At 39.9% G+C, this 22411-nt stretch overlaps 1 protein-coding gene across 4 annotated transcripts in view; it reads right to left on the bottom strand.

The window, feature by feature from the left end:
- The window catches only part of PDS5A (PDS5 cohesin associated factor A), an 81113-nt gene extending 61466 nt beyond the window's left edge, over positions 1-19647 (bottom strand). For 2 of the 4 annotated variants that reach the window (XM_051619856.1, XM_051619858.1), the window contains exons 1-2: positions 19404-19638; positions 18438-18608 (exon numbers count right to left, since the gene is read on the bottom strand). In XM_051619856.1, coding sequence (XP_051475816.1) covers positions 18438-18608; positions 19404-19430 — 198 coding nt within the window. In that variant the 5' untranslated portion in view covers positions 19431-19638. Of the gene's footprint in view, positions 1-18437; positions 18609-19403 lie in introns of all 4 variants that reach the window. The other 2 variants (XM_051619857.1, XM_051619855.1) reach the window with 2 other exon arrangements.
- Positions 19648-22411: the final 2764 nt, after the last annotated feature.

Raw genomic sequence — 22411 nt, 5'->3', positions numbered from 1 at the left:
AGGCAGTATAACAGATACAAAGTGCTATTGCAAAGACTTTTCTGTTGTTCTTTTTAAGACTGTTTTCAAAACATGTCTGACTTTTTTTTTTTTTTAAGCACTTCCAATAAGGGGTCTTCGTGTACTAAAACTTTTAGTGAAATACATAAGGATCACCAATGCCCCAAAAATCATAGACAGCACTGCAGTTTCCTTTGTTTGCTAGAAACAAACTTCAAGTGAAGACTTCAGGCTCTGACCATTTGCATTACAGAGATCAGGCACCCACCATTAGATAGATCCCCCAGAACACTCTTGGTGAGTCTACACACATAACCTGCACTGTGCAGTGTTTTCCCATTTTTAACTCTACAGTCACTTCTGCTTTACTATGAAACTCTCCAATTAGTATAAAAAGTTAATGCTCTAAGAAAAAATACTGTATTTTATGCAAAAAAAATCTATGCAAGGAAGAACTCAAATCAGGCAGATTTCTCAAGGTTAAAGGCAGTAAAGTCGATGTATACAATTTTTGTTAGAAAATAAAACTATTTATATATTTAATGTACCTATTTATATATGTAACCACACTATTTAAGTTTAGTCTCAGAATTAACCATGCTGAATTTAGATTAAAATAACATTTCACTAAACTATGTTGCTGAAATCAGCAACCTGCAAGTACTGAATATAATCTAAACAGCTGCCAGCAACATTCTCATAAAGACTGCCTAAAACAGGAATCACAGAAATTTTTTCAAGGTCTGACATCCTTAAAGCACTTGAGACATACTAGCTCTGTACTTACAAACTCTTTGTCACATTCATCCTGAAAATCACTTATCCTGTCCATGACCAAATTTGAGAAATTTCAACGCCAAAAGTACAAAATGTTAGAATCAATCAATTTCTTGAGGTTATGCCTGTAAAGTAACTTTAACACCTATTTTAATACTTTATTGGGAAAAAAGTACTTTATTGACCACTAAATTTTACAGTTTCTAAGAATCTTATAGTACATTTATTTAAACTTATTCAATAAATGCTACCAATAGAACAGAATAACTGTCTCAAGACAGTGCATTAGTAGCAGCAGTAACTTTTACCTTCACTTGAAATAGCTGGAAAATGCAGCAATCAGACACCTGAAACAACTAACCTGTGTCCCAAGCACAAACATAATTTTAGTACCTATGGGCAGAGTACTTGGTCATCTCACAAATGTCTGCATCTGCAACAAGACAGCGCCAAAAAGAAATCTGAGAAGAGAAGGCAGCAAGTCTCAGCCTAAAAAAAATTATCATTGCCCAGAATATATAAGAAAGCACACACTTCATCAAGAGTACTGGGACTGAAGTGGCCTGAAGCCACAAGCAAAAATAATGCTTCATTGCTTAAAAATCAGCTTTGTTTCTTTGACTCAAAAATTGAACAGAGACTCGACTTTCTCAGCTGCAGTGATCTCAGAACAGCAGTCCACGTGCATGTGCTGAAGATTTAAAAAACAGCTAAAACATAAAAAAACACTATTAAAAAATGATCAGGAAAATTGAAAACAGGAGGGGAAATATTATTTATAAAAGGACACAACAGATCTCTCAAATACAAAGTCTGCAGGAGAGTCACAACCAGTTGACCAGATGACTGTCAAAATAAACCACCTGATCATTCTTAAGCATACATGAGGTATTGCATAAGCAAAAAGCATTAACTTTTCATATCTAAAAACATTCTAGACTGCATAGTTACTGCCTCTAGGTCCTGAATCCCATATAAAGTTCTTATATTTTTCTTAAGCTTGCATTTACAAGACTTATAATATAGTAAAGTTCCATTGCTTTTACTCTTCAAAAGCCAAAACAGGATGAAACTCTCTTTCATGTTCTGTAGGTTGTTTTTCTGATTTCTTGTGCATTTTGTTTCCATTTTTTTAAATGACCCTCACAATCATAGCATGCAGGCTGGTATCATACTTAAACAGTTTAACAAAACAGGTGTGGAATGTATCTTGTTACATTTGTTTTCTCATATTTCCACCCTGAAAAGAAAAATACAACAGTGCAGTATTTTATTCTGAATGAATGTGTGTTCTTGTTTTGGGCTTGGGCTTGTATAGGGTTTTTTGGTTTGGGTTGTTCTGTTGTTTGGGTTTTGTTTGTTTGTTTGATGTTTTTGTTTTGTTTTGGGTTTTTTTGTTTTTGTGTGGGTTTGGGTTTTGCTTTTTTTTAATTTCAAAGAAGAATCATTCTGCAATGCAACTTCATAGCAAGAAAGGAAGACTTCAGAAGTGCACTTTGGCTTACAGATAGTGGAGGTTTGCAACAGCCTTCAACAGCCCCTGGAGCTCACTGAACGTCCTAAAAACTCTGTTCAATTCGATTCATGATGGGAAAACAAAAGCTGCCGACTATCATCTTTAGTGCCTAAAACTCAAGCATTAAGCCATTTAGCAAGTTAAAGGAATGGCTGGGACCTAATAATTGACTATGACCTTTATGAGAAATTAGTGTAGGAGACAAAAAGTTGCCACTGAAGTAACTTGTATTGAGGAAAATGCTTTGGTATTTGTATCAGTTAGTCCCAAAACACTGATAAATTAATTATCACAGAATCACACATCAGAGCATAATACGTAGAACTGACAGGTTCTGAGCAGATCCTGTACATATCACAGAATCATAGAATCTTTGGGGTTGGAAGGGACCTCGAAAAACCATCTAGTCCAAGCCCCTGCCAGAACAGGATCACCTAGAGCACATCACACAGGAACACGTCCAGGCGGATTTTGAATGTCTCCAGCAGAGACTCCACAACCTCTCTGGGCAGCCTGTTCCAGTGCTCTGTCACTCTCACAGGAAAGAAGTTCTTCCTGATACTCACAGGCAACCTCCTCTGCTCCAGTTTGCACCCATTGCCCCTTGTCCTATCACTGGATGTGGGAAACTGTTCTTTTCTTCCCCACATAAGTCTAAACAAACACTGGACATCACTGAAAAGAGCCTGGCTCCATCGTCCTGACACTCGCCCTTTACATATTTGTAAACTTTGATGAGGTCGCCCCTCAGTCTCCTCCAAGCTAAAGAGACCCAGCTCCTTCAGCCTTTCCTCGTAAGGGAGATGTTCCACTCCCTTAATCATCTTTGTGGCTCTGTGCTGGACTCTTTCAAGCAGTTCCCCATCCTTCTTGAACTGAAGGGCCCAGAACTGGACACAATATTCCAGATGCGGCCTCACCAAGGCGGAAAAGACAGGGAGGAGAACCTGCCTTGACCTACTAACCACACCTTTTCTAATACACCCCAGGATGCCAGTAGCCTTCTTGACCACAAGGGCACATTGCTGGCTCATGGTCATTATGAGAATGATCACAGAATTTTCTTCCAGATATTGAGAATAAATAACTGTAATATGGATAGGGCTGAAATTCCTAGCCAAGTGCACAGGTCAGAAGGTGTTAGTCCCAGATGCTATTGGCTGTTTCCTCACTAGTGATAAGTAATGCCCTATAATAAGGACCAAGAAGCAGCCAAGTACTAAAAGGAAACATACAGCAAGGGAAACTAAATGATGGAGAAAAATGTTTCCTGCTGCCAGCTTGAAATCACTGCCTTGCTCTGCTTTTGTATTTTGCCAGAGATCTGACTGCTCACACCCTGTGTTACATGGATAGCAGTAAAATCATACATATGACATACAAATGACAGTGGCCATCTGCATATGGCTGATACTACAACATTTTTTTTTTCAATTTGCTTAGGAGCTACTTTCAAATGTCTAAAGGAAGACTTCACAATCACAGAATGGTAGGGTTTGGAAGAGAATTCTGCATATCATCTAGTCCAACCCTCCTGCTAAAGCAAATTCACTAGGAGCAGGTTGCACAGGATTGCATCCAGACAGGTTTTAAATATCTACAGAGAAGGAGACCCCAAAACCACTCTGGGCAGCCTGATCCAGTGCTCTGTCACCCTTTAGGTACAGAAGTTTTCTTCCATGTTCAGATGGAACTTTCTGTGCTCCAGTTTGTGCCAATTGCCCCTTGTCCTGTTGCACTGGGCACTGCTGAGCAGATTCTGTCCCCATTCTCTTGAAATCATCTCTGTAGCCCTCCACTGGACTCTTTCCAGTAGCTCCCTGTCTTTCTTGCACTGGTGAGCCCAGTTCTGGACATAGTAAAGAACATAGTTGACTCCTGTAGAGAAACAGGTATTGAGAGGCCAAGTGGTAGAAAAGTAGTTTTCCATCACTGAATATACTCTTCCAACTTAACCCTTTTGTATCCTGTATGCTTACCACTCCCCTCAGGTGAGAGACCAGTATCTCCTAGTCAGCAATCTCAGAGAAGCCCAGGAAAACCAGAGATCTCCCCCATTATTTTCAATGAGTTTTGCATGCATTGTGGTCTAAACTAAGATGGTGCTAAGTTAGTTTCTAGTAAAATTTGTATTAGCCTCCATCTACCTTCCCTTTTCAACATGATGATAATTTAGAATCAATGTACCCAAGTTTCTTTGCATTGGCCAAACACCAAACACTTCATCCATTGGTCACGAACAGCATCAGTTCCTCACAATTTTTTTCATATATCAAAGACTTGAAAGGTAGAGATTTTTTAATCAAGACTCATTTACGGTCTCCAGAATTTATTTAAAACAAAAAGACTGAGCCCCAGAAATCACAGTAGACTACTGACTGGTGAATATATATTAAGCGTATTCACACATTAATTTCTTATGCATTATTTTGAAGCTTTCAGAATTGAAGATTAAAAATAAAAATTTGCTTTAATAATAATACAAAATGAAACTACGAAATCCAACAAGCCGCAAACCCACTCAGTAACATGAGATGACATCAAATTATTTCTAAGTGAGGATTTGCATAATCAAAATTATCCATACAACTTCATACTACGGTTTCTGGCAACATTCCCATGCAGCTATTCTCATAGAAGCTTCTGTATACAAATAAATTACTACTAGAAAACCAGGCAAAATTCAATTCTAAGGTTGGCTAAAGTTTGGCAACCACAGAATTTCAATGCATACATCTCCACAGAAGTGCAAGCTCTTTGTAAACACTGTCTCTCTAAAGAATAAACAAAACTATGATGAAACTTTTTTTAACAGCAGACAGCTTTTCAGCCTATCAAGGAGTCCTTAGCAATTTATTCTGCACAACTCTCAGGCCCTGAACTTTAAGAAATATGAGTTAATGAGTAACATTTAAAGAAGGAGGGTTTTCACCTTCTATGAATAAGTCTGGAAGGGCTTCATGTGCAACCCTAAAATCATGGTCTGTGCCTATGAGCCCCGTGGAGTGTTAGTAATGCTGCCTTTGGGATGAAAAAAAAAAAAAAAAATTTCTACTCCTTGCATTTTATCAGTTCATGCTTGAGGGAGAAAAAGCTATTTATGGTGCCTGTCTGCTGGGCAGTACAATTTTTTTGAATGGGTGATTATCTGGAAATAAAATACTAATTTCTGTGTATTTAGACACACACATGTTCCCCTACAGACACATACATGTCCTGTAAGTTAGCACAAGTCCTTGTGTAAAGAACTATCAACGACAGCAGAGATTAGGAAGAGGAAAAAAAAAAGTGAGCTGTCATGAAGACAAATCTGTTTGCAAGCACTGTCCTGTACCACCTACTCTAGTCCCAGTCACAGCACAAGACTCAGTAGTTTGGACTACAGAACAGCAAGTGACCAGTCTAAACATCAAAGACCACATTTCGTAATCATAATATTGGTACAGAACTGTGAGCCACTGGGCTTACGGAGGCCTGACAAAGACTGATAACTCAAATTATTTTTTATGTACAAATGCAAAAGACAAGGGTGAAAAAAAGAGGAAACTAAGCATTCTTAAAGAAAGGCCAAGTGTATGTAAGTATGTCTCACTAAATATAACTACACCAATTTCAAACTCCAATATAAAAACAAGTTATTTTTAAAGCAATCATGTATTAGTATGAATACCATTATCTGTTACAGCAGCCAGTCAGCTAACACATTAGAAAATTCATTGCAGATTCCACAACATTCATGTTAGCTCGAAATTACTGGCACCAACACAGTCCACACATTTGCATATAAAAGTGGCACTGACTTCAATTGTTTCTAACCAGAGAACATTCTCCTCTCTATATTAGTTTCTTTTTCAGACATGGAAGGCTGGTACATCATTCACTGCACTTAACATTTGCAGCTCTCTGAAAAAAAGGGACACAGTCATTTTGTGCACAGACATTGCCTTACCAAATTGAGGGGGTGGGGGATGTTTGTGGAACTTCTTGGGGTGCAGTTTTACAGCAGAGTGAGTCAACCCAATTCTGCCAGACCTGTCCCTCCGTTACTCCAGCATGCCTACAACTGATGAGTGACACTACGAAAAATCCCTTTGTCTGGCCAGGTTATTTTTCAGATAGATGTGCTTCTTGATCCAGCTCACCGTGGTTGTCAAAATGCACGGGGGAGGGTGGGACTGCTTCAGTCCAATCTTAGGGTTCATCTTAATGAACCTTCAACTTGATTTAATAAGGTCAAACCCAATAAACACAGTTTTCCAAATTAAGCTTTCACCCCAAGCAATGGTTCTGCCACCCCAAGATTGTCATACAGCCTCTGCAAGTACAAGCAGGGGGTAGTTAGGTGACTGCTAAGTCACACTGATTCAAATTAAAAATAACCTGGGTGGAAAAAAAAAAAAAAAAGTGATCACTTCCACAGTTCTGTATCCCACAGGCACACCTGGGATGGCGTATGGAAAAGGATGACCCACAAGCAGGCAAGAGTACTTACTGGCTCTAAGTGCTGGCTTGGGTGTTCGTGCTGCTGCACATACCAGCAGTGTACGGTTAAAGGCAATCTCCAGCTACTGGTGTAGCAACGCCATCCTTTCCAGCTAAGTACACTACTTTCCCCCTTCCTGCCTACAGTCACTATATGCCTGTTTTTTACTTTCCTCCTCTTCACAAACTGTTTCTATGGCTTTGAGAGTGCTGCTTACTCAAATAAGCCACACGACTTTGAATCAATGTTCTCCCTGAACAGCAAAGGCAGCAGTGGTGGGGATGAGTAACTGTTTCCTTCAGTACCAGCATCAACTTAACAGTGCCAGGTACAACAGTGTCAGGATGACAATCTTCAGAAAAAAACAGTTATGGCAGTCTGTAAAGAGGACTTGCTTTTTTAAAAATTATTTTTTCAATAAATTAACTTGCTTTTGACTATGTTAGAATACTCGCTTTGCAAGTCAGCTCAGATTACTAAACTGACTAACAAAACTTTGTAAAACTAACCTGTCACTGCTTGCCCTTCCACCTTTTCACCTTCCTGATGAAATTAATTTTGCCCATAGTTTTGTTTTTGAGCAGAAGATCAATAAAGATTATAAAAAAAAGCAGTGGGAAAACCCTCAAAGACTCTAAAAATGTTTGTAATTAATATTTTTGTAATTTATAAGATGTTGAGGTGATTGGCTAGTTTTAAATTCATTTTATGGAGATGCTGCATGATGCCAAACTTTTAAGTAGTGTTGACCAGTGTAAAATCAGATAGTATACAGAAACCTAAACTCATCACAGCCTACATACAGACTGAAGTTGGAGTGACAATGAAGTCTCAAGATGGTGTGATCTGGGGTGCAGCTTTGTAATAGGATTTCTCAGAGGACAACACTAGTGTAAGAGAGTCCCTGAAAATGCCTCTCAAACCAGCTTCACTGTTAGATAGGAAGTAGCGGAGAAACCCATTTGTGTGAGTACCAGAAACCAATTTCAGCATCAGAAACTGTGTGGCATACAGAGTTGCAATTTAGGATGAGTGTGCTTTCATCTACATAACAAATCCAACTCAGATCAGAATGCTGTAATTTGCACAAGAACCTACATAAGAACAACAGGCAAAGATCTCAAAATGAAACAAAATTAAATGGCAGCCTTACGACTTCGCAGTATGACTGAGGGTGTTTTAACCTTTAAAGAAGCAAAGGCTAGGACTGAAAGCGCGTAACTTTGGAAAACACTACATGCCATCCCCGCTTTCTCAGATGAGGTTTAAGAACAGCTTTTGACTTGGTTTTCACTCCCAGCTCAGAAAGAGTTTTTTAACAACTTGTTAGATTTCCCATCAAAGTAGTTCCAGTTGGATTAATGCACATACATTCTAAAAAGATACAGTTTTAGTACTTCGTGAACCCTCCCATTTCCTAAAGCAAAAGGCTCATGATTTAACAGCAGTCTAGACTACCAGCTCCAACTGGAATAAAGCTGAAATCTTATTTCCGTATTTCCTGGTTTCCCTTAGGCTGCAGAATTATGCCTACTTTCATATTTTACATACATTTTGTAAGAAAAAATGTCACTAACAGCTCACAAATGCAACTCCCAGACCTTCATTTACTGACTTCACACAAGCAAAAATAGTACTTCTTTTCTTGCCACTGGAATTTTACTGGCAATAGCAGAAGTGGGAGCTTTCAAGAAGAGATTGATTAGAAGTTTTTCAGAAATAGTTACACATGCCAAGTACATTTACAAAGGATGACTGAATAAGGTATTTAAATAAACAAGTATTTCCAGCAGAAAGCTTTAAAGCTGCCTTGCATTTCTTTGTTGTGCGTTTTAAGTGAATGAATGCTAACTGCAGCAATTCAGTGCTGAGAAAGAGCCACCTGTCAAAAACATATAGGGTTACCTTTTCCATCTCCCCATAGAATACTAAATTCTGTTTCTACTATCAAAAATCAGTACTGAGTTTATGTTTATTACTACAACACCTTAAGAATCACACTTCCCTTCACAATACATTGTGCCTTTGCATGAACAAAGGAGCATGATTTCTCAATGATTCCTCTTCACTGTTCCATGTAAACAAAGTTTTTAAAGAAAAATAATATCCTTTCTAACTGACTAGGACATCAGGACTAAACCCCACAGGAAGGCACTGTAGTTAGTGACAATTAAGTGTCCAAGTATCAGGTCTTATTCTTTTACATCACAATAATTATTTCTATATTCTTGAAAATTTAATTTAAAATAATTTTCTACTACATTATGACTATGGTTTGATTCAATTCCAATCACGAGTTTATATGGAGAGCCACTACTGCATTTTTGATAATTAAGTATATGCATAGATTTTCAAACAGTAACAGAATAACACAGTTAAAACACAAAATTATATTAAAATAACAGGATTTACCCTACTTGGACTATGCTGTCTGTCTGCAGGTAGAGTAAAAATTTTAAAGGGAAATATCCAACAGCATTTTCGTTTCAATAAATTGGTAACACAAGTAGGGTTAATCAGATTTTTTTTTTCAAGGAACAACTTATTTTAACAAACTTTATATCCACAGTATGGCATCATCATCAGGATCAAACTGCAAGTCTTCTTATTTTAATTATATTCTTATTTCTATTCCTAAGTCCAACTCTAACGTTCACATTTTGCTTCAGCATTTGCACCGCCATCATGATTCTAAGCACCCAAAATAAACAGAAAAAAACAAATTACATAAAATGGCAAACGTTAACTAAAGAACTTAATGGCAGTCTTTTGAGTGGTTTGGGGTGTGCTTTTTTTTTTTTCATTTCCCTTTCTGTAATGGCGCATTGCATAAGCAGTTTTCATCAAGATCATCAAGGAACGCAGGTATAATTTTTAGTTGTTAAACCACCACTTTAAGTTAAAAAAACAGTAGTATTTTCAAATAACACTCAAAGCCCTCTACCAGTCTGTGCGTTAAAAAAGTACAAAATTTTTTCTGTTATTTTAGCTGTTTATCTCCTTTTCTGCTGCTATATGAAATGAGTTTTATCATAAGCAGTAAAATCAATGACAGCCGGTTTCCAACAGATCTGTTCCTCATCACTCTCATCCCTCACTCATCCTGCACTACCTGCCCACTCTCTTGGGGTGCTGTGCCTGGAGAGCTGGGGAGGGGGCAGCACATCCCCAACATTTGAAACACCCGTGTGATATTACTATCAGTTAATTAATTTCAGCTAGCACACAGGCTGCTGCCTTTTGAAATGTTTAGAAGTGCTGGTCCATTTTTCTTTGTATGAACAGAATTTGGATTACTCTATTCTGCTCAGCACCAATTAGACAAATCTTGCATCTCTGAAACGTTTGTCCAACTGCCAGCAAGTTTTGAACTAACTTCAGGGAAGATCAGTAACAAAGAAATTAGACTGGCTGATCAGATAAAAACCTTATTTCACTAGAAAAGCAAGCCTAAACCATTTGTTCAGAAAGAAGTACTATCAGATTTGTGAAAAAACACAAATACGTTTTCTTTAAATTTTTGAGAGAGTAATTCTTGGGCAATAAGATTTTCTTAATAAGTTCAAGTTTGATGTTTGTCTTTCAATGGACTCTCATGTTAGGTGCATTAAAGAATTCTCGTTCTTTTGCAGCTGTAGTCTCTTTCTTTTCACTTTCTATGGATAACCTGATTGACCATCAGGGAATAGCTTTTGATCTGCAGGAAAGGGAATTCTATGACGACTGCAAGCAAATGCTAGCACAACTAAACTCTACCATAACTTTTTTTTTTTTTTTTTTTTTTTTTAACAGTTTGCTGTAGCCAGCAAAGAAGGGGGCAGGGAAAGACTCCAGAAATTTTATTTCTCCAAACTCATTAAAAAATGTTCTCTTTCCTTCTCCTTCATCTTATGCCTGTATCAGTTAAAAAAAAGTATTTGTAAATAGAGAAGATATAAATCTTTAAACTGATAAATGTATTTTGCCAGTAAAAAACTTCTTCTCTGCATCAACAGTTCTGAAAATTTTTATAAACCTCCTGGAGATTGATGTTGCAATTGCTACCATAAGGTACAAAAATACAAGACTAAAAGCACAATATAAGGCCTAAAATTGTTAATGACTATGCCCAATACTGTTTCAGCAAAAGGTGACAGGCTCTATTAACGGAAGACAACGGAGTACCATTAAGAATAGGTAATATCACCCAACACTAGAAAGAAACGGCAACTCACTTGAGAATAACTAAGACATTAACAAGGCTGACTAGTCTTCGCAGTAAATTTGAATGGATTTTTCCATGGCCGTAAAACTGATCCTAAGACTGCAGCTCTGACACCTCCATCAGATAAGTATGTATCACCTGTCTCACATAAATAAAACATATGTTTAGGCTATCCCATGTTATCTAAGTACCACAAAGTTTTCAACCTTCCTAAGCAGGAACATACTCTGTGCCAATTTTATCTTTGTTTACCTTCAACAGTGCTTCATCACACTTGAGACATCTTTGCAACAGCCAAATTCCGATGTCAGCACAGCAGTGGGAATACAGTTCATTAGTTTACCACAGCTGCAGAGCCAGGAAACACACACTGCTTTGAGTGACACCAATAATAAGCATGTGTTTTACATTTCTAGGTAACAATTGGGATTAAGAAGATACTTCAGTCTGGAAAAATTCATGTACAAGGAATGTTTATTGAGGACTACACAAAAGTTTGGTTTCTTTAACTACCAAAATGGCTATAATATATACTGTGAACAAATGGTCTGCTCGATATTTTGTCTGCTGTTTTTTCTTTTTGGTTGCAAAAGATGCACATAGGCAGTAAGCAGGCAAGGTAACATGAATTGATTCAAGTAGACAAGGAAGAAAAACAACCTCAGATGATGTCTGATTTCCTTTCCTATCAATCATCTCCATATTACTGTCTGCAAACCAAGGGAAGATGTTCTTGCACTTCGTAGCGCTGCTGTGAGATGAGTACTTCCTTTATGACATTGAGCATACCTAAGGCTGCTGCTGTTTTCCAAACGTATGCATACAAACTCCTTGTAAGAGTGCAGTGATATGACAAAGATTTTTAATCCAAACTTCATTTAAAATACTGGAATACACAAGAAGTCTCCCACATTATTATACCATAAAAATACATACTGACAGGCGCACCCACCTAAGGTGATTTATATGATTAAAGCACATCACACTTACTGAAAACAACATCAGTTCAGCACTGCTGCAAACTTCCAGTAAGATATATTTAGCCTTCAAAAATGTTTTAAGTTTCATTTTCAATGAATGCTCTTTCTTTAGGATAGGTGGGCAAAAACAGAAATTCCTAATTTACTGTCATTCATTGTTTTGTATGCTTTTATCACAACAACTCGAATTCATCTCTTTTCAAAGGTAAGCCTATACTTCTCAAACTTCTAGTCAGTCTTGTGAATTCTAATGTTAATATGGTATTTGCTTATTACATACCCTTTTTTTTTTCCCTTAAAACAAACAAACACCACCACCCCCATAAAAGAAGAAAGAAAGAGAAAACAAACGTAAAGCCATTATTTCATGCAGTCCACAGAAAGGACTTGCTCTGGTGTTAATCAAGGTTGTTTGGGAGAAGAGCGTATTGCCCGAAGGCCACCCCTGTTATTGAAGCTGGAAGACTATCACTGAAGGAAAATACCGCAGGAAAGGAATATTCTATGCCATGTTTTAAAATGGTTAAGTCTGAAAACTTGTATGTTAGCCTCCCACCTATCACAAAGTTTCTGTATGATGCCTGTTAACCTATAACATGGTTTTCACAGAACCTATTTATCATTTTCTTAAGCAGAAACAATGAGACCTCATTTACAGAATTGCTAGGTGCTCAGAAACGTAACTGAAATCAAAGGAACTTGTGGTCTGAACGCATAAAGTGAAACAGAATGCAGAGTCACTTCAGAAGTCACATTTTAGAAATGACTGATCAGGCATTTGAAGCCAGCTTGTCTTTCTGGTGTTTGGGTTTATTTTTTTCCCACTCTTTAGCTCTTAATTTTCCATTTTTTAAACTGGGATTAACATCATGCCATCCCCAAAAAGCATTAGCACTAGAATAAAATTAACAGTTATTTGAGGTTTACAACAGAATAAATGAGGGCATAAGGACTTCAGAACTAGTCTGTCTGTTTTGGTGGTCAATCATCAGAAGTTATCATTCCTAATTCAGCAAACTCCCTCCCTTTCAATTTGTGGCTTCTTTCACAATATATTTATCTTCTTGTTGCCAGGAAACTATTAGAATAATACTGTACATGTGAAATTGCCATTAATTACTGATGTGTTCTGTGACAAAAGAGAATTATCAGACACAAAAACAAAGGGTCTCATCATCTGGGTGAATCTACACTGTCTATTTCTCTAAGAACTAATACATTTGGGACATTTACAAAGCAAACAGCTAATATTACATTGGAAAAAAAATAAGAACAAGATTTCTTCTTCGCTGACTAGTGGCCTGTCCTAGTTAATGATAAACTTGATTGTTACAAGAGTCAAACTAATTAAAAAGATTAAACTATGAGCAAAATCAAATGAGAAATTTGGCTTTAGGCTTATGTGGCCAGCAATAGCTGGAACACTGCAAAATGCAGTCTGCAGTTAAATGCAATTAATGATAGTTCTAAAATTGTTAGAATAATTAACTGTGGTTCATTTCTGTAACCTCACTATATGACCTCCACAAAACTACTTATAATTCTTAAATGTAAGCATGTACAGACATGCAAGTCAGAAGTTTAAGTCATGAAAATACCTGTCATCTAAATCAGTATATATTACCTAATACAATCCAACACAATTAATATGTACATGTTTTTCCCCTCAAACTTACCAAATTCTAGTGTATTTTCTTCTCCCAGATGCCATTCTAATTTGTATTTTCTTAGTTTCCTTCAAAATAACTACCTAAGCATAGGTAGGTCAGATTGAAGGTCCACCTAACCACACAATCTCACAGAGTGGCCATTAACTTACACAGAAAGACAGCAGTGAATAAAGAGTATTTTTTTTCCTATTTCACGTACATCCAGCCTACTCCAAAACATTTAAGTAGCAAAAAAACAGCCTCTCTCAATTTTAATATTATGTAACAAATGTCTAAGAAACATCTGTGGATAACATGACAAATTATTAGCATTAACTTTTTCTAGTGATAAGAGGATAATCTTCCAAAGATAAACACATGACAGGCCAAACTACAAAGAGGTTACAGAGGAACATGCAAAAAGACAAAGGGAAAAAGGAGAGGCAGTGTTTGTTTCACTCTAGCAAAAATACATATCAGATAACTGAGAAGTGCCATGGGACAAGATAACAAAGACTTCAAGGCACACTAGCAGTGCTAACTTCTCCAATCACAAGCTAGGCCTTGGAGTGGGATGACAGGAGAACTGGGGAGAGGTGGAAAAGGAGGGTGGGTGTGTGGAAATCAAAAGTAACTTTCAGAGAAAATGTCTTGCCGTACTGTCACCATGGGAAAAGCAACAAGACTACAGCACTGCTTGAAAAAACAAAAGAAAAATCCCTCTCCCAAACTAACAAAAAATCAGAACACAGAATATTAACCCAAGCTATGACAAAGGAGAACTACATCACCCTTAATAAATTCTAGCCTATAAAACCCCTTAATTTCACAAAGACAGGTTTTTTGTTAAAAATCTCTATGTTGAAACTAATTTATCACTCTTTTCATTTGGAAGGTTTCAGAAACTGCCTTTTTTGGCACTTTTATATATTTAGAGTCTGATTAAATGTGCTTTTTACAGATTTTGTTAATTAACACTGCTTACACTGATGTCTCTGCACAAAACACAGGACTTTAAGTGTTTTTCCTTTTTTCTACAGACTTGCCATACACTTGAGGGCACTACAAAGCTATATCTGAACTCATCATTATGTGTTTCTTTTACCTAAAAAAATCCAGCAGGCAAGATGGAGATGGGGGATCTTGCACTGTTTTTGCAGAACTATCTCAAAGGGTAGCACCTCCCAACTTTCACATTCAAATCGGCTCTGAAGTTCCTTCAACACTCTAAGGCAGGACTGCCACAGAAAGCAGTTGCTTTTTCCCCTTATGCCAGCACAAGCATTTGTGAGCTCTCAAGATAAATCAAGAAAACCATTTAGGCTAAAATTAACACAAGTTTATTTTTTTTCTTCCTCCTAAGTTTCAACCCAGATCTGTTCACCCACCCATTCTGGCATGCAGTAGAACAAAATGCTTGTACAGAACAGAGGCTGGACATGCAGCAGGGAAAGAAACTTATTTTAGTGGCAGTTCTGGCTTTGCCTAGAAAGGCTGTTTAAGTCAGTCTCTGAGAAACCCTGCATTTTGGATTATGGGGCTATTTTTAGTGTACCTCACAATAAAGTACACTACTATTAATCTTATTCTTAATTATGACAAGGTTTATATATAAACGACCTAAAAACATTCTGGTGTGACCAAATAAAGTTTTATCTGTGATTTAATAGTTTACTGACAACAATATACATGTCTGGAGTTTGACACGGCAGTAAAATACAGTCCACTTTTTTTAAATTTCAACAGTTGTAGAGAAACTTTGCAGTGAAACACATGCAGAGTTCCTAAAACTTTTTTCAACTTTCCTTATCTTACAGGAAGAAATATAATATTGCCAGTACAATTCTTCTCAACTTTTATTTAGTTGCTGACTTGATTTTGGAACTGAAGGACTACTTGGGTGCCTTAAATTTTTTTTTTACTGTTTTCCATTTCTATTGCTTGGTTAAATAAAATATATCACATTTCCCCACAAGTCTTACTAAATTGACAAGCATTTGACTTATATCCCTGAAACTACTCACTATGTAATGTCAAAAGAGGCACTGCAAAGAGGAACATTAGCAACAACAACAAAAAAAATAAAAATTGTAGTCAAAGTACAGTAAAGCTTCAACACTCTGCTACATGCTAGCTGCTTAATTTGATTAAAATTAATCGGATCTATTAAATGGGCACTTGTCCCCAGCCATAGCACACCACTGTTAAAATCACTTCATCAATAGCTGAAATTATACATCACGTACTGTCCCACGCCAAGAAGGCATCAACCCACCAACGTAATCTAACAGGAACAACCTTTGACTCCATTAAGCACCTGAATGGGTGTTTCATTCATCACACATGCAATCCAGAGGCTTTTCCTTTCTACATTGCTCAGAAAGTACATGTTGATTTTAACATTTTTAGATTTCCATTTTCAGGACAGTGCTAATATTATCATAAAGATCTATCGAAACACTGCAAATGAATCTGGCCTACATTTTATTACCCGCAACCCCAAGCAGAAGGAGGGAAAGGATAGAAAAACATTATTTTTCAAAGTCCTTGGCACAAAAGCTGCTGCTCAGGCACTCCGGGACAGGTGCCCAGAACATCTCAAGTTCAAATAATAAGAAAAGCCTTCATCATGAGAAGAGGTCTGGACACAAAAATACAGATGTGCTATCAGAAAAATTGCTAATAAAGACACAAATTTGTAACCAATTAAGTTGACCATGACTTCAATAAGCTAAAAGAACACAGATTTGAAGAAACTGACACAAAGCCTGCTGGACAAAACACCAAGTTACACACACATCTTCTGTACAAGTGACACAGAGCATCTTTAAGTCATGCATAATGAAGGTAAAAAACCTAATTTGAAGGACTAATTCATGCCTGAATTTTTACATTCTGCTATAACTGGCTTTTAGCATTAAGTCATATTTAAAGTTGTGGAAAGCTATCTTTAACTGAACTTTCTCAAGCATTTCCATCCAAAGCACTATATCATCATAATATTGCATGTATCAAAGTGAACTTGATTTTACAAATGACGTTGGTATCAGGAAGCATGGAATTAATAAATAAAGATTATATACATATGTCTATACAAAAACATAAAGAAAAAATAGTTGTTGGTTTAGTTCTAAAGTGTACAGTGTTTCTGGTTTTCTTGATGCTTCAGTAAAGCCAGTATCTGACCAAAATAAATTCCTCAAACTCAGATTAAGCAGTACCAAAACGAGAGGAAAAAACCCATACCTCTGTTGTTTCAGTAATTTTAGGTCCACTAACAATTATTTGTTCCCATTTAAAATTAGTCTACAGTCTTGAGGTCATCTGAATTCCTTAACCATTCATTAAAATATTCATTAAAAAAGTACAGAAAAACAGTTCATTAAAAAATGACCAAAAAATCTGCCCTTTGCCTGAAAATGATGGCCAACACACATATGAATTCAGCAAAATGTACATGCACGATGTTGAAATTCTATTATTCCTATTATCTAGGAATGGCACAGGTGACTACTCCAAGTTCTACAACTGGGACAAAAAAGTAAAATACCCATTTCAGTTAGGACCTCAAAACCACACTACACCCCGTTCTACACAGACTCCCTCAGGGTCTGTGTCCAAACCATCAAAACTCTATGATCATCCTCTGTAACTCTCAATATTCCACCAGACTTTGGAAAATACTAGGCTGGACTAGACCATTCAATAATTTTCAAAACTGTAATTGGACATTAAGGTTTGTTTTCAATGAAACAACTGACGTGTACTTTGCTGCTTTGAAAGCAAAACACCAAACCTACATTCTCTTCACACTTACACGTAAGACATTTTTCAGTGTACTAACTGACTAGAAAAGACCAATTTTTATTCTTCAGTCTTTGTGGGTCACTGTTGGGATGGGGAAAAGACCATCAGAGGAGAGAATATTTCCCCTCTCTAAAAATCATTACTACATCTCCACCCTGGGCACAGAAACAAATCCCAGGTTACAACAACTTTCTAGTCTGAAGACCATGGTGTTACCAAAGAAGCTGTGCTGATGCTTGATTAATGCTCAACTTAATTCTCTATTTTGAGCATAGAGTTAAGAAATAATACTATTGTATCACAGCAGTATTTCACGTTGACAGTGGAAAAAGGGATTAAAAAACAACAACAAACCAGAAATAAGCCTCACAGACCCTCGGGATGCTATATCATCAAGCTAAGAAGATGCTTTTATTATAGTGCCTTTTGCTTGTGAAAATCTAGCAACTTTGCCAAGCAGTACTTATACCAAAAAGAAAAAAAAATTGATTATATCAAATTGCAACATCTTAAACAGGTTTACATATGAAATAATTTCAATATTCTATCTACATATTCCAAAAATTAATCCTCACTGTTCATGAACAGTGCTTTTTTTCAGTCAAGAATACCCTCAACTGGATCTACTTGTTTCCCCCACCTGACTATGCTTGCTTACAGTGCTGGAACCCACACAAACCTTCTAGCTTACCATCAAAAATTTCTGGTAAAATATAAAGCAATTAAGATTTGTGATTCCACTTCAGACCTCTCCCTGACAGTGGGGATACATTTTACATATAAATTAGGTGTTTAAATTATCAACTCCGGCTCTGGAGAACTCACAACAGTACAGTCACGAGTTACAAAAATTACTCCTCTTCTAAGGAAAAGCAACGAAGTGGTAGACCCACAAAGGTCTGCAGACAAGATGTTTCAACTATGAAAAGGCAACTCTGGCAATTCTCCTCTCCTATGATGAGACGTTTACCTCAAGAAGCAAAAAGTTGCAGGGAAGGGGATGGTAGACAGGACTGCTCACCTTTAACCGTTTAACTACTTCATCGTTGGTAATTTTGTCCGTAATCTCCTTCACTCCAGGAGGATAGTAGATGATTTTACCGTCGGCAGCAGGTTTTGGTTGGGTAGCAGGGAAGTCCATCCTGGTGCTGCTGGTTATAAACTTTCCTTCTCCACAGTCCTCTACCGGCCTCTATCGGTCAGAAAACAAAAGTTCAGCGGAATAGGAACGACTTTCTAACCCTCTTTTTCCATTTCTCACCCTCAATTCGCAGAAGGCCCCGGCTATGCCCCCGCCGGCTGTGCCCCCGCCGCTGCCCCCGCCCCGGACAGCGCGGGGCCGAGGCCCGGCCCGCCGCCGCTCCCCGCAACTCCGGCCCCTCCGCTCCCCTCGGCGCCTCCTTTCATTGCGGGGCTGCTCCAGCCCAACACTCCGAGTTCGGAGGCGACGATTTTACAATGAAATTCCGGGCTCGATCGAAGGATGCCCCGCGGCCGAGGGCCCGTTACGGCCCGAGGTGGGGCATGCGTGCGATTCCCGTCCCCGGGAAGGGCTCCCGAGCCGGTACACCGGCCCCGGAGCCGGGAGACGAGGCCTAAACAGTTAGGCCTCAAAACTATCAGGAGGCAGAGAAACCAACAGGAGAGGGGGAGGGAGGGAGGGAGGCAGGCGGCGGCGAGCACAAACAAAACACCCCCGCCGGCCCCCCCGCCCGAGGCCGAGCCCCTCGCCCGGCCCCCCCGCGGCGGCGGGAGCCCCTCCGGGGAGCGGGCCCGGCCACTCTCCACTTTCCATTTGTTCCCTCAACTTCATGTCCTCTCAGCCCCTCGCCCCGCCGCCCCTCCTCGCCCCGCCGCCCCGCACTCGGCCGGGCCCACAAAGAGCCCCCCCCCGCCCCACAGCTCCGCGCACACAGCCCCGCGGCCGCGGGCGGCGGGGAGAGGGGGAACGGGGACGGGGGGAAGCGGGACGCGGAGCCGCCTTTACCTCATGCAGCTCCGGAAGGTGCAGCATTGAGCAGCCTCCGTGCCGGGTGGTCCTCGCCGCTCCGCCGCCGCCCCCGCCGGCCGCTGCCCTGCCTGCTCTCGCCGCCTCCCTGCTCCGCGGCGCGGCGGCTCCTGCTCGGGGAGGGCTGGGGGGAGGGGGAGGCTGCTCGGTGGCGGCAGCGGCGGCCGCGGCTCGGCAGAGGGGGAGGCTCCGGCGGAGCGTGCGCCGCGGGGCCACAGTGCCGCTCTCCGTCCGCCCGGGGAAGAACAGCCCGGGAGGAGGCTCCGCGCCGCCCCCTCCCCCTGCCCGCCCTCGGGCCCGGGGCCGGGCCCGCAGCACCGCCCAGCCCGGATCCCCCAGCCCCGGCCCCGGGGCGGGGGCGCGGCCGCCCGGCAAGTCTCGTAGCCCGCCGAGAGCTGCTGCGCGGGGCCGGGCGCGGCCGCCGCAGCGCTCCTGCCCGCTGGGCGGCCGGAGCCCCGCAGCGGTCGGGCCATGGCCTGAGGGCCGCGCTCCGGCCGGGCCCCGGCGCCGCGGTGCTCCTTTCCCGGGCGGCGCGGGCAGTCGCCGGCTGCGAGGGCGAGGCCTGGGCGGCGGGAGGCCGGCTGCCCGCGCTGCTGCGCAGGGAGGGAGCCGGCGGGCTGCGGGCTGCCGGGCGGCAGCGCCGTGAGCGGGAGCGGGAAAGGCATGTTTGTGCTTCCTTACGGAACCGGACTGCTCGTGGCTGCGCGATCTCGTCGGGCCGGACCCTCGGGCAGCTGGTGGTCGGTGGTGGGGTCTGGTCGGCGTGATAAATAAGAAAAAAAAGGGAGGAACGGTGCTTGTGGCCGCACGAAGGGTGCTGTGGCTGATAGGAATGAATAGCCCTTCTTCAGGCAGACGGGAAGAGCAGCATCCACGCATTGAAGTCCAGATTTTTCTTACTCGTTTTTGGCAGATGAGTTTCTCAAACGTTAATTTAGTTATAAATCTTTAGGAGAAACTTGAATATGCAGACCGAAGGAGCCCTCGCCAGCCAACTCAGGAAGTCCTTTCATGAAAAATGTCTTTGTAATTCAATATTCTTTCATATTTTCAAGAGATGGGGCATGTCTGGAAAGTCAGTAGCAAAGCAGAATGTATCTGTCTGTTTTGAATCTGCATTATGTGCCCTGCATGTCTCAGATACAGGTGGCTAGAATAATCATTTTGCAGATTCCTGCCCTGCTCCGAGAAGGTGTGTGACAGCTGCAAAGATGACATTTAACTGACCAAGACTAATTTAGGGTCTTCAACTGACTATTACGCGAACGAGCTAGAAGTATCATTCTTGCCAGTTTTTAAAATTTCGGATGCTTTTTCTGTAGAGCCTTTCTGAAAGGCGGGAGGCTGGAAGCAGCCTGGTGGAGGGGCAGGTTTCTCCGCAGGGGCTGTGTGTGTCACTGGGGCCTTGCTGGGCACAGCGGAGGGACTGAGGTGGCCTGCCCAGAAATACTGTACTGGAAATGACTGGGAGCTGTGAGGAACACCTAGGAGGTATCAGGCAATGATTTGGAAATCTAGAAGGGTGTCGCCAGACAAGACATGAATCTGGCTGTGAGTTCCAGGCTTAGATAAAATTATTCTTTTCAGGCTTCAGGATCGATGGATTGGGGAATTCACAACAGACATCTGACTGTAAGAGTGGGATACACAGTGCAGTTTAAACAAGGCTGTACTGATGAAATAAACAAAGCCATCACTGAGCATTTAATATTTTTTCTAAGCCAAACTTCAGTGGCCATGCAGATTTGCCTTAGAGCTGAAGAACTCAGACTAGCTATCAACTCCTCTTCGTTTTCAATTAAATAGTATATACTATCAGAACGATTATACTTCTAGGTTATACTGTAGGTTCGGGTATGAACAAAACCTTGCTGACATAGGCTATGTCCACAGCTGGAGCATTTTGCTAGCATGCTAGTATAAAACTGTCACAGCGCTCAGGGTAGCCATTAATGTCGATGCTGTTGGTGAGTTCAAATTTTAACAAATCTGGGGTTTTATCCTTACATTTATTACATTAGGTACTTTGCTTCTCAAATCAAATGAGTAATATAAGCAATTGATTTGGTGTAGATTGCTTATTTTTAATACACTTGTATGAACACCCTAGAAGATTATTCTGTAACTAAAAAAGGGAAGTATGTATTGAAAAGCTGTATGAGCTGTCTTCAATTTAAAAAGAAAAGTGATAGTGTAAGCTAGAAGAAATTATGCAAGAAATAAATTTGAAGTGACCTTTGCTGAGGTTTTTTTAGTGACCCAAGCATAAAGCTAGGAAGATGTTAGTCAGGCTTCTCTTTTTGGCAGAATTGAAGTATTATGCATAAAATATTCTAGAAATTTCACCTAAGTCTCTTCTTCAATGTTGTTTTTTTTTCAAGTATTGTTTTATTGTTATTAAAAAGCAGTATTTTATGTATATCATTAAAATTACCTACAATATCATAAATTTTCCTTGCAGTCATGTGGTTACAAGATTTTCACAAAGTGTCACCATCTTTACCTAGAATTTTTTTTACAGCAGATCATGAAATAGGAATAAGAATGAAAAGGCGATGCTCCAACAACTTGTTTTTAGTGTTAGTTAAGGACAAACAGCGCAGAGCCTCTAGTGTGCACTTCTAGTCACTTTTCCACTGAAGAATAAGATAAACTCTAGCATTCTAAAGCTTATGCACACTGTAACTAACAGGCAGTTAAATGTGGTGATTCCGAAACTTCACAGAGTTTGCTCACTTAATTAAAATTTTATTTTATCTTGAGCAAATTGCTTGTGAAGCCTTACACGGGAGTACTCTTGGTTGTGGACCAAGATATGTTCATCTTCTTGCAAATTTCAGATAAATAGTGAAGCTACCAATTACTGTATAGTAATGTTCAAAGAGTTTTAATTCTCAGGATTTGATATCTGTAGTATAACACAGAAAAAATCCTGAAATACATCAGTAGAAAGCTGAGTATCTAGGAGACCTTCACACTAGATTTCT

Source organism: Apus apus, chromosome 4 (genome assembly GCF_020740795.1).
Source record: "Apus apus isolate bApuApu2 chromosome 4, bApuApu2.pri.cur, whole genome shotgun sequence".
Lineage (NCBI taxonomy): Eukaryota > Metazoa > Chordata > Aves > Apodiformes > Apodidae > Apus > Apus apus.
This window is presented reverse-complemented; position numbering and strand designations above follow the sequence as displayed.